Source organism: Perca fluviatilis, chromosome 20, assembly GCF_010015445.1.
Source record: "Perca fluviatilis chromosome 20, GENO_Pfluv_1.0, whole genome shotgun sequence".
NCBI lineage: Eukaryota > Metazoa > Chordata > Actinopteri > Perciformes > Percidae > Perca > Perca fluviatilis.
In genome coordinates, this window is record NC_053131.1 from 29856311 (window position 1) to 29870240 (window position 13930).

General features: G+C 41.8%; 1 protein-coding gene across 4 annotated transcripts in view; it reads left to right on the forward strand.

Moving 5' to 3' along the window:
* gphna (gephyrin a) overlaps positions 1 to 9175 on the forward strand; it is a 33233-nt gene extending 24058 nt beyond the window's left edge. For 2 of the 4 annotated variants that reach the window (XM_039786104.1, XM_039786106.1), the window contains 5 exons: positions 2371 to 2469; positions 5126 to 5229; positions 6529 to 6625; positions 8305 to 8443; positions 8542 to 9175. In XM_039786104.1, coding sequence (XP_039642038.1) covers positions 2371 to 2469; positions 5126 to 5229; positions 6529 to 6625; positions 8305 to 8438 — 434 coding nt within the window. In that variant the 3' untranslated portion in view covers positions 8439 to 8443; positions 8542 to 9175. The remainder of the gene's footprint in view (positions 1 to 2370; positions 2470 to 5125; positions 5230 to 6528; positions 6626 to 8304; positions 8444 to 8541) is intronic. The other 2 variants (XM_039786105.1, XM_039786107.1) reach the window with 1 other exon arrangement.
* The last annotated feature ends 4755 nt before the right edge of the window (positions 9176 to 13930 follow it).

Here is a 13930-nt window from a genome sequence, read left to right on the forward strand (position 1 = left end):
CAATTGGTTTTGACGACATATGTCTCCAATGGCTGTTGCGTATTGCTCTCTGCTGGAGCTACATGCAGCGTTTTGAGTGAAACTCACTGAAACTCTCCAGCAGGGCTTTTTTCAATGACCGATGCCGATATTTAAAGAGCAGGACAGCCGATATATATTGCTGATATTAAGTTGTTGTCTGATAGAATACAACAGTAACAAGTAATAACAAATGAGAAACAAAATTGCTGAACTTAAATGCACATTTATTGTCTGCATTGTCTCTGTCTGGAATGTCTTCAGTTGCAGGCTTTAACTTTAACAGCATAGTTTTGAAAATGCAAAGGAAAAACGTTTTCAAAACACTTCACACTTCAAACGGCTTCACAGTTACACTTATTCACCGTCCTACAACCATCCCAAATGACGAATCTGATAACCGTTGTAACTGGTCGGGAGAAGAAGGCAGTGCTGGGGACGCCCATACAATAGTTTTTCGAGCCTTGTAAACTAGTTTAGCTGGTTGGAGGCTTGCTGCCGTTATGCTGCCGTATGCCCTTATATTGGAGAAATTGATAAGAGGGAGCGCTAACTTTGTTCTACAGCAGCCACACTGAAGAGGCTGCATGCAGATGTGTCTGCAGAAATCTTTTTGTAAATCGGCCTCTTGAACGCAGGCATCGGCCGAGTGATTAAACGCTCTATCGCTAAACTCTGGGTTTTGTGGGTAGCAGCAGACATTATTTTTTGGGGCTTTTCCCTTCATTATAGTCACAGTGGATAGACATGAAAGGGGTAGAGAGATGGGGGACGACACGCAGCAAAGGGCCGCAGGTCGGATTCGAACCCGGGCCGCCGTAGGACTCAGCCAACATGGGGCGAACGCTCTTACTGGGTGAGCTAGAGGCCGCCCCACAGCAGACATTTAGACTTGTCATAGTAGGAAAAGCACAGCTGAAATAGATAACCTTAACGATGGCTCAATTCCATCAAGTGTCCCAGTAAGCTGTTTCAGTGAGTCAGCATGCACAACACCAGGACCTCTCCTAAGTGGAATGCAGCCATCATTAATGGGTTTAAATACACCTGTGCTTTTCCTACTATGACCATGTCAACATGTCTGCCGTGAAAAAGGTCTATAGCTAGCAAGCACTTCTTTACAAATCACACAGTGAGGCTGTGGCGAGTCAGTCCAAGTAAACCTGAGCTTCAGGTAAAGTTCATTATATACCATTCATATTTCAATTCATTTTAGTTAAGGTCCCGTAGTTTTAGGCTGCAATTCCTTTGGTATCAAAAATCTCTTTATTGTGTTACTCCAAGTAACTTTATCGCCTCCATGAGCTTTGTGTTAAAGCCACTGCTGCAGCTTCAACTGTTGACCATGTTTTGTTAGCAGAGGAAATCGGTGGGCCAAACTACAAGAACTACATTTCTGTTGTTTTCAGAACACCTGCATGCAGCTGTCCCTTTCTCCAAACACAGTCTCTACCTCTGCCCCTCAAACTGTAAAAACCTCTGCTCTATAGATCTAAGATTGTCTTTATTAGAAACAACTAACTGATACAGTGGAAAACATTAACAAGATTGCAAGGGTTACAAATGGGCAGAACTGTCCTTTTGAAGAGCTGCCAACAACAAGATTTTGAAGATCTGTATAAAGTTTTGGTTTAAGAAGCTACTATAGAACCCCCCCAGTCTCTCTTTGACTCTAAAGGCCTTTTTATAGTTGTGCGTCGAATCGACGGCGCAGGGTCCGGCGTAGACGCAGATCCCTCTGCGTCTACGCCGGACCCTACGCCGTAGCCTGACGTGCACCTCTCAAAAAATGTAACTACACGTCGCTCAGCCGTGGCTTGGTAGTGTTGCATTTCCCCCGACTCATTTCCTGGTTCTTCTCCATAAACAACATGAAATCAAGGAGAGGGTTAACTTCTCTTGCTGCAGATTCCCCACTGTGGTCAGAAAGCACAGGAGAGACACTTAGATTCTCTCACTATGACTCTAGAGTTGCTACTCGCTCCGAAGATAATCCCCGTCACTCTCTCACTTCTCCCTCTACCACACACTCCCCACACACACACGCGCGGCTCGACGCACACACCAGCGCACAAGTATAAACATCAGGCCACTTATGTAGGCTACGGCGAGAGCTCTGCGTGGAGCCTCCGCACAACTGTAAAACGGCCTTTAGGCACAGCAGTCCTTTACTGCTGCGTTGCAGTTCCACTGTTGTTTTCAGTGCTAGATGTCAGTATGTCGCCATGGCAATGTAAAGGAATCCTACAGTATAGTGTGTCCTTTGGCCTTGATCTGGGCACTTGTGATTTGGAGTGTGTTGGTCTTTGCTCCAGTCCCAGCACTGTGTATGTATTGCTATTGTTATTAAAGGAAACTTCAACTTCAGAGAGACTGGGCCCTCCCTGCTGGAGGTCGTAGCCCCGAGTGAGACCGAGGCCAGACAACCACTAACCCCTGCACCTATGGGAAGTAGGTCCTAAAAAATCAACCCACAATAAGGTCAATTTATGCTCCTGCGTTAAATCGACACGGTGGGTACCTAAGTAGGTACGTGGAGATACGGACCCTACGCCGTAGCCTGACCGTAGCCGCACCTCTTGAAAAATGTAACTACACATCGCGGCATTTAGCGTTGCATTTCATCCTCCTCATTTCCTGGTTCTCCTTCTCCATATACAACATGAAATCAAGGAGAGGGTTAACTTTTCCTGCTACAGATTTCCCACTGTGGTCAGAAAACACGGGGAGACACTTTGATTCTCTCACTATGACTCTAGAGTTGCTACTCGCTCCGAAGATAATCCCCGTCACCCTCTCACTCGCTCTACCACACACTCCCCCCCCCCCCCCCACGCACACACCCATGCCGGCCATGCTATTCTCTTAAAGAGATTCTCTAGAACGACGCAGACAACAACGCACAAGTATGAACCTCAGACGTAGGCTACGGCGAAAGCTCTGCGTAAAGCCCCCGCAGAAGCATAAATCCGCCTTCACCCACAAATGACCTCTGACTTCCATCCTGCTTGGAAGACCTTTTCAACTTTGACGTTGTTGCCACTGACCTTTCAAGGCGCAACCAAAGCCTGAAGCAATGATGACGTATGCCTCTCTGTGAAGGTGGCTTACTGTGGTTGTGTTGGGTGTGTACTCTCTCTGTTGGTTATGACTATAACAGCAAAACACATTTATGGATAGTACAATCATGGGTGTAGGTTTCGTTTCAACATTGGTGGGGACATGTATTAAGCTGGGGGTCTGGTGTCCTCCCCCAGGATTTTAAATGTCAAACACTTACCTGAATTCTGGTCAATTTTTCTGAACCAAAATATGGTGAAAAATAAAATAGAAAAACATAATGGGATATAAAGCAGTAAAGCCGCCTACACATGATAAGCGCTCTCTGCGCAGAGCAAAGCGCAGCGCAGGTATTCATCATCGAGGGTGTGCAAGGAAGCTATTTACCATTGCTAGGTAACGATAGCTGTTATCTTATTGGTTGCGCTTTCGAAAAGGTCAGCAGCAACTAGGTCAAAGTTGAAATAATTTGAACTTTGAGCCAAGCGCAAAGCGTCAAATCTAAGCAGTGCGCGATGCCAGGTGCGCGATGCCAGGTGCGCGATGCCAGGTGCGCGATGCCAGGTGCGCGATACCAGGTGCGCGATGCCAGGTGCAGCGCCGCGCTCTCCCCCGTAGGAAATCAATGGAGCGTCCAGCGCAAAGCGGTTTTGAGGGCTTTAAGGCTCTCAGGCATTCTGTATTGCTTTCAAATATTTATTCTCCTGTAGATCAACTTTTTCTCATTCAATGTTATCTTAACACACATGTAGGCTTGATTTACTCTTCTGTCCTCTTTGGCGTCTTTTGTTTGGGGAAGTAACCTCTTTAAATGTGCACGTTTCACTCGTTCACGTCAATGATGAATTCATTTATAAACCCCTGGACTTTAATAGCTCATGTGTTTCTGCTCACGTTCAAAATGTATATATATATATATATATATATATCCCCATATAACTTATCCTATCTGTGTTCTCTGAGATTTGGAGAATAAATAGTTGTTATATTTTGAAAAACAATGTTATTTGTTGTTAATGTTACAAGAATGAAGTCGTAAATTAATGAGAATAAAGTTACAATTTCAAGAAGAAATCGACCTGCCTATAGTCTGATGTGCATTACGTTATTGCTCGGCTGATATTCCGACCATCCGACAGACACAGAGCCGTGTTTGGGACTCTGGTCTCTGGATGAGACAGCATTTAGAGAAGCGCTTGTGTGCTCTTCATTGGAGGTGGAAATCGAAACTAACTGAAAACAGTTCTGATCAGGCATAAATCTCACCATTGTGTGGCTTACTGTCCACACAAATGGTAACTTCACCACCTCCGATAAAGTGCAGTTCGCAGCCTCTTCCCCAGGCTTTTCAGTGGGAAGCATCCTGGAGTAGGGAGGCAGTCCCAAACAGTGTCCAAAAGGGTGGGGGACGCAGAGACAGCGGCACAGAGCTGCCGGGCAGAGGAAAGACGCTACAAAGCAATCCAAACCTTTTACAATTCTAAATAACTGGGGCACACTAGGCAGCTCTCGCCTCCTCCATGTCTGGCAGTAAGTACAATATTTGCACGTGATGTGAACCTTCAGATTGCCCCCTCCCTTTCAGCCAATCAAATGCTAGCATGCTAGGTCATCATGGAGGAGTAGCCTCTGGGAGGGCACATCATGAATGATCTAATATGACTTCACTCCAAAGATGATGCGAATGAGCTCGCTCAAATATTGGTAGGGACAATTCTGTCCTCCTAAAATATGGAAAGGGACAAGTCCCCACCGTCCATTTGCAAACCTACACCCTTGAGTACAATACATGTACAGGGATGTGTCTGGGTTACACTAGTGTAAAGAGATATCAGCAGCTAACACACACACGCAGACATGTACAGGAATAACATGTTTAATGCAAATGGGGATAGTGCAAGACAGACTAGATATTAGTGTACACATACAGGAGACACTGTGCTGTGTATGCACTAATATAAATGATCTACTGATGCTGAACCTTGTAGATAGTTGTTGTTGCGGGTTAACCTTTAGTAACCCTGTTTTGTTTTGTTTTGTTTTCCAGGTAACCCAGTGTCTGCAGTGGTGACATGTAACCTGTTTGTGATTCCTGCTCTGAGGAAGATGCAAGGCATTCTGGACCCTAGACCTACAATTATTAAAGCTAGGGTAACACACACACACACACACACACACACACACACACACACACACACACACACACACAATGAACTGTCATAACAACACAGATTATTAACACAGCTTCCACAGATGGCAGGTGTAAATAGAAAATAGGCTTTAAACAGTGCAAACTGAAATTTAAAACATAGCTTACTCACCACGATAAAACGCCATAATGAAAGTGCAAAAATAGAAAATATTCTACACGTCGGTCAGCCGTGGCTTGGTAGCGTTGCATTTACCCCGACTCATTTCCTGGTTCTTCTCTATAAGCAACATGAAATCAAGGAGAGGGTTAACTTTTCCTGCTGCAGATTTCCCACCGTGGTCAGAAAGCACAGGGGAGACACTTAGTTTCTCCCACTATGACTCTAGAGTCGCTACTCGCTCTGAAGCTAATCGTCAACCACACACTCCCCACACACACACACACACACACACACACACGTGCGTGCACACATACACATGTCGGCCCTGCTAAGAGATCGACGCACACACCAACGCACAAGTATACACTTCAGGCCACTTACGTAGGCTATGGCGAAAGCTCTGTGTGGAGCCTCCGCAGAACCATAAATCAAGTTTATCACACACACACATATATATATACACACACACACACACACACACACACACACACACACACACACACACACACACACACACACACACAGAACATTGCCAACCCAAGCTATCAACCCCTATCTTGCTGATGTATCTTTGAGCAAGACACTGAATTCCTAGGTACTAGATAGTACTAGATACTGTATCTTGGGCTGCTAATTTGTAAAATTTTGTAATATGTAATAACTGTTAAAGCAGAATTTAGACCTTTTGGGAGATGCGCTTATTTGCTTTCTTGTTGAGAGTTACATCAGAAGATCAATACTTCTCTAATGTTTGTACTGTAAATATGGGTTAGCAGTGGGTTAGCTTAGCTTATAACTGAGACTGGAAACCGCTACAGCCATCCCAACAGCTAGCCTGGCTCTGTCCTAAAGGTAACAACATCCTCCTACCAGCACCTCTAAAGCTCATCGATTAACACGTTTATATATCTAATTTGTTGAAACTGCTTCATATTTAGTGTACAGATGCGAGAATGTTATTGATCTTCTCAGCTAACTCTCGGTGAGAAAGAATGAATGTATGTCCTTGAAAATTCCTTTAAGTGTGAAGCAATATACCTAGACAACAATGTTTTAAATCAATTAAGCCCTTCAATTTGTTGGACAATATAAAACCTATATTTAATATGTCGGTAACATTTTCGGTGTGTTTTTTCAGCTTTCCTGTGACGTGAAGCTGGATCCCAGGCCAGAGTACCACCGCTGTATTCTCACCTGGCATCACCAGGAGCCACTGCCCTGGGCACAAAGCACAGGTAAGCACAGGACACACACACACACACACACACACACACACACACACACACACACACACAGTTTGTGGCACTATCATTGTGGGGCCCCGTCATTGACATAATGCATTCCCTAGCCCCTTACCCTAACCTTAACCATCCCAACTAAATGCCTAACCTTAACCCTTACCCTAACCTTAACCATCCCAACTAAATGCCTAACCTTAACCCTTACCCTAACTATCCCAACTAAATGCCTAACCTTAACCCTTACCCTAACCTTAACCATCCCAACTAAATGCCTAACCTTAACCCTTACCCTAACCTTAACTATCCCAACTAAATGCCTAACCTTAACCCTTACCCTAACCTTAACCATCCCAACTAAATGCCTAACCTTAACCCTTACCCTAACCTTAACCCTTACCCTAACCTTAACCATCCCAACTAAATGCCAACCTTAACCCTTACCCTAACCTTAACCATCCCAACTAAATGCCAACCTTAACCCTTACCCTAACCTTAACCATCCCAACTAAATGCCTAACCTTAACCCTTACCCTCACCCTAACCATAACCTAATTCTATCCCTAATCCTACAACCAAGTCTTAACCCTCAAACAGCCCTTTAAACTTTTGGGTCCAGCATTTTGGCCCCACAAAGCTGTCTGAACCCAACAAGTATACTGGACTCCTGTTTTTTGGACCCCACGAATATAGTTAAACAAGCACACACGCACACGCACACACACACACACGCACACACACACAAAATTCCACTGATGGGGGAAGGGGGAAGGGAGTGTGTCCCGTGTGTCTAATTGAGCGATCAAAACATTAAACAAATAATTGTGTCATGAAAAGCATACTGCAGAGATAAGCGCAACGTATAAATACTCAAACACCTACCTTTTTAAAATAGGTGGTGTTTTGAAAAAGGGGTCTGTTTTGACAGGACCTTAATTATTGGTGGACCATTGTTGCTATGATTAATAGTAGGGGAAATTAAACATGCATGCACTACATACAACAAAAATGATGTGTATTAAATGTTAAAGTCACTTAATTCCTAATTTATATTCACTATATGTTTATTTGTATAATAGGGTGCAAAATTGCACAAACACACAAGCTCACACATACATAGGGCTGCAACTAGAAAATATTCACATTTAAACCCGGGTCAAAACTGAAAATCAACACTTTATTTTTTTTATTTTTTTACCGTTTTGGTCGCTTTTTAAAACATTGTTAGTGCCTTGTTTGACTCTTTTTTTCAAACCTTTATTCTGCTGTTTTCTAGGCTTTCAATGCCTTTAGTCGCTTTTTTTCAATGTTTTTGTCACTTTTGTCACTTTTACCTGTATGCCATTTTAGTCAACATTCTTTGATTGCGAAGAGCGCTGCATTGAACCGTCCGTGTTATTTTTGGGCAATTTTGTTGAAAGAAACCCACATTTCTGATATAGAAAACTTTGAAAAGGGGTCCGACTTGACCTGAGGAGAGGGTTAAGAGGGTTAAGAAGCTGGAATCATTAAAAAAAAAAAAATGACTCAGACCGATTAATCAATTATCAACATAGTTGACCATTAATTTAATAGTTGACAACTAATCGATTTTTGCAGCTCTACATAAACACCGTCTCTCTCTCTCTCTCTCTCTCTCTCTCTCTCTCTCTCTCTCTCTCTCTCTCTCTCTCCAGGCAACCAGGTATCCAGCAGGCTAATGTCAATGCGTAGCGCTAATGGTCTGCTGATGTTACCTCCCAAAACGGAGCAGTACGTGGAACTGCATAAGGGAGAGGTCGTGGACGTCATGGTCATCGGACGGCTATGATGCAGGTACGTTATATTCTCATCATTTCATTCGAGTCACCTGTAAGAGAGAGGGGGGGTAGGGGGACACATCCAACCGTAACACCAAAATACTTTCTCCCCAGACTTCAATGTCACTCGCTACCGATTACCGTGGCAGTGCCAGGACTTCCTGTCTGGACAGGAAACGAGCGGGGGCAGGAAGTGATGCATGTCTACCTGGTCGCCATTAGCTGTGATGTCATATGCAACAGCCAATCGGAGCCAGCGGAGGCTGAAACCTCATTGGTCTGCTCTGAGGAGATCACTGTATTTCAATGGAGAAAAAATGTGAAAAAAAATATAAAATATGAGATTTATTCTGTAATAATATTATTATTATTATTATTATTATCCTGATGATAATGATTATTAATATTCTATTTATTATTATTATTACCATGGTTCTGATTGAATATTATCATCTTAGTAGTACTCATGCCCTCTTCTCTCCTGTTCATTTGCTTTGTGCGTTTGATATTCTTCCCTGGTAGATATAGAGACCTTCCTCCCAATCCCCCTGACCTCTTTTTTTCCTTTTCTCTCCCTCTTCTTTCTCTCTTCTTCTTTTCTGCTCTAGCATCCTCTACCCAGATATAGAAACTCCTTGATAACCCTTCCCTGCAGTATCCCTACATCTCCCCCTTGAACACACTGACCTTAACATCAGTATTGACAGAAATATGAACTATATGCTTATAAAGACATCTTTTGATTAAAGCTGCAGATATAGTTTGTGCCAGTACAGTATATAACTTTTTATTTATTTTTTTTGCCAAAAAAAGAGGAAAACATACAAGGATACTTGTTAAATTTTGTTTTCCAGCTATAATATTTTTAATCCATACTGATACACTAAAACTCATCATGACTCTCAGTAAAAGCCATGCAACTCTTTAAGGTGGTTCGGTGGTTAGGCAGGACTCATTTCACCACACTGGAATGATTTCTGTGGTCTGACATCAGATATAAACGCATATGTCATCATAAAATACATAATGTCTTCTATGATCTGATTCTTATATCACAGGTGGGCCACGGAGACCGTATCAGTATGACCTTAACCCTGCACTCCGTTTATAGTTTACATCATGAAACTACAGTGCGAAATTTGAAACTGATAAATGTATTTGCATTTTTACAACTATTAGAGGATATCGTGGTGACATTGTTTTCCTTATTATCAAGAAATCCCATAAAATGGCCGACACCAACTAACACTAATTGTCATTTTTATGCTTAGATTTTTGAACAAATTAAACAAACTATATTTAGACAAAAATGTCTACATTTAGACATTAAAGTATATTTAAAGCCAGGCAAACTTCGTCTTTATGCGGGCTTTAGCTTCATATTTAGTATACAAACATCTGTGGTAGAGAGAGCTTCATATTAATAAATCGTTTCATCTAATTTTGGTAAGCGGATTTACCAAAACGTCAAACAATTCCTTTAAAGCAGGTCAGATTAGCTCCAATTTATCAAAGAAAAATCTCCGTAATTTCCTAATGCAGCTGGGAACTGTAGTTTTTTAGCAAACATTGCATTGCGTTTGTTGGGGACTATTTTAAGCCACGGATTATTATACATATGCTGCTCCTCTGTATTCGGAGCAGACGGTGTATGTGGGATTGAGACAAAAAAAATATATATACAATGCAACAGTGTGGATCATTTGTTTTAATAGTTTTTGGACAAAATTGTAGCTCTATGGCACAGAGGAATAAGTTCTAGGCTTAGGCTTTGATACACACACGATACGTAGGAGGAATTCATTGTTGGTTTCGGTCTTTTCATGTGATTTGTTGACAGAAAAATGTAGAATATGATCAGATCCTTTAAAGGACCAGTGTGTAGGATTTAGGGGGCTCTATTGGCTGAAATGGAATATAATATTCATAATTATGTTTTTCATTACTTTATAATTACCCGACACTACCAATCGTTGTGTTTTCGTTAGCTAAACAATGAGCCATTCATATCTACATAGTTCCTCTTCCACAGAGCCCGCCAAGTTGCACCGCCATGTTTCTACAGTAGCTCAGAACGGACAAACCAAACACTGGCTCTCAAGAGGGCCTTTTGTATTCTTTACGTTACCCGACAGCCACCGTAGCTTCTACTACACACTTGGAAAGGGAGGGGTGAGGGGGTATTCAGTGGTTGCTATCTGCGATGCCACTAAATCATACACACTGCTCCTTTAAGTAGCCAAAGATGAATTACTATACCTAGTTGACAACTTGTCTCAAAGGCTGGCGGCCAATCAGCCGCCTCCCATCTTTTTTTTTTTTTTCCAAACCACATGAACGAGAGCTGTTTTGAATGAGTTGTGACATACCGTTTTCCCAACTCAGAGAAAACTCCAACCCGACATCACTTGAAAGCAGGGTGTCGCGTTCAGGTGCTCGTAAACTACACAGCTGGTGTATTTCTACCATGACAGTGTTAAGGTGCTTGTTAAAAGTCAAAAGAATCAACGCAGTTCTAGGCTGTAAAATAAACTACGTCATTTGACTGCTTTTCTCTCAATGTACTGTACATAGTCTGAGCATCACTGAGAAATAAAGGAAACCTTTGATATTTAGCCCACAGTAAAACCTTAGTTCACTATTAGCATCAACAAAGTAGTAGGTCGGCTGGCTGCTGAATTCTGCTGATTGAACACTCGACTTAAATTGTTTACCAATTAACAAGGACCGTTTAAATGCATAATATGCAATCTGTGAGTCCCAAGCATTCACCAATGCACCATACCTTAACTAGTTCCTCTGATTCTCCCTATCAGTGTGGTCAGTACCAAACAAACCCACATGGTCGAAGGTCTAATGCTGCATTAGGGTCATATTGTGATAATGGTACAAAATTCTGGTACTTATTTGAATTTTACGGTACTTAAAGACACCGAGGGGACATAATTGATGTTTTTAAAAGTCGGTTGCTGCTGCTGATCTTTACGCTTCAGTTACCCCCCAGAGATATGAAGTGTTAACTTCCAGATCAGAAGCTCGCGTCTACTATCTTTCGTCCATGACTGTAATGCAGCACCAGTCCCAACTTCTGAGCTTTGATCCCTCTCCTGATAGGCTGATGCAGTCTTCCTCCACCCTACTCCTTTTCATCTTCCTTTTTCCCCCTCCCCTCCTTCTCCACACTTGCATGCCCATAAAAGGGGGCGTGTCTTTCTCGTTGGGCAGGTTTCTTCCCAGGCGTCAAACAAGGGTGCAGCACCTGGGCGGGACTTCTGATCTGACTAAATGTTAACATTTCTGGCAGTTCTTCATGCGATTATTGGTGTGTAAGAAGAGTTTTCCAAAAGTCCTGGCCCTAGTACCAACACTGTCTTCTCATTTATTCCTCTAGTTCAGACACCAGAAACTTCCCAGTTACCTCAAATGCACCATATCTGTATCAGTGGCGCGTAATTTACGAATCCCACTGCTTTTCTTGCTAAGACACGCCCTGCAAGCGCCAGCATTGGACAGGCGTCCGTGCCCGAGTGTTCGGGTCCTATCCCCTGATCAATGGGCTATCCTAACACTTAACCATTTGAGGTACCTAACCTCAACCATCTGCCCACCACTTGGCTGCTACGCGGCTGTGTGTCTCGCCAAGAAAAGTAGCGGGATTAAAGGACAAATCCGGCGCAAAATGAACCTAGGGGTTAATAACACGTGTACCGTTAATAACCGTACCATTCACGTATACAGACGGGCGCCATCTTGGGAAAACAGTCAGGACCAGACGAACGCCGTGCAACCAGTAACATAGCTCAAGCACGGCGTTCGTCGTTCGACTGGTCATGACTGTTTACCCAAGATGGCGCCCACCTGTATACCTGTCTTTCTAAACTATCTTTTTAATCTGTACACTTACAAAGTTCTCAATGCTTCAGTTTACATGTAGGGACCCTCATTATGCTACCGTGGAAGTGTGGTGCTATTTTGAGCCTTGTTAGTGGTATAGAAATAATGATTAATTTTTACTTTACCTGTGCCCTTACAACTAGCGTTATAAGCTAATTAGCGGTTTGCGCTAAAACTGGTCACATTCGATTAGCATGAAAACAAATCCCAGAGAACGGTCGACTCAGTACACATGTATTATTAACCCCTAGGTTCATTTTGGGCCGGATTTGTTCTTTAATAATAACGCGTCAGAGGCTCATGCTGGGTTCATGTCACGTAAGACCAAGTGGAAGAACAGGGTGACAGTTTAAAGGAGGTCGTTCATTGAGTAGAAGGACCACGTCCAAATGGAATTTAAAAAAAAGTATTCAATTATAACACTTTCCACATTTATGTTTTTGGCAGCTCCTGTTTACGATAAACCCATTATGACATGAACGCAGCATCAGAGCACGTCCAGGCACCTGCCCAAGGAGGACCAATCAAACCCAGATAGATTTATTTGAGTAAGAAGAAGCAGGTTATTGTTAAACTGCCTTTGTACTGAGTGATTCGTAACACTGGACTGAACTCAGTGTCACACTGCACACACTAAACTATGACCAGCACTTGTAATGAAGCAATGACACAGCATTCTACTACTAATGTATAAATATAATGAAAAGGATGTTTTTTTTTCTGTAATGATATTATTGAAACTGAAGATGAATTAATAAAAATAATCCTGATTATTCTGTAAATTCTATTTGGGCAAGTTGTTTTTTTGTAATTATCTGTGATATATGACAAAAAAAAATGTAATATTGAAGTAATTTTACTAGTTTCAATCATGAGGGAAAGCTGATACAAGGTGTGCCAAGCCAGTCAGGCAGTTATTTCAGATCTTTAGGCATTTTGTATTCAACACCACAGAGAACTAGTATACAACTTCCTTAAGCGAAAAAAAGGTAACAGAAAGATTGTGAAAAATATTTAAATATATTTTTCAATCATTCAAACAATGCAAAAAAATCAGATTTTTTTTCTGTTTCATAATTGTGCATTACATTTATTTTAAAGTTTATTTTTCACCTTGATATGAAAATACTATTAATTTTAACCACTCCCAAGTAAATGTTTCATGAAATAATTTTGAAATCAAAGAACATGCCAAATCCCATTTTTGTACTTGCAGGGAATGCAGATTTTGTTGTTGTTGTCTTACAAAGACAAGAGTGCCGCATGGCTGTTATGAATGACTGTGAAGATGGAGGTGTCCCTATGGGATTTTAACTCAATTTTAAAATGGTTTTGTCTTCATTATGACCCTACTTGTGTTATTACTTTCCTTTGAATAATGCAACATCTGTCGTATAGTCAGTATATATGTCCCCTTTTCTGAACATTCAATATACAATGGCCTATAAGGCCAACCTTGAATGAGAACTGAACTGTAGGGTGACAAGATATTAATTTAAATATTTTACAAGATGTAATGTAATTTAAATGTAATACATCTAAATTATCTTCAACGAAAGTCTAAAATGTCATGCATATGAAATGAGCTATACATTTTTAATTTTGCTCA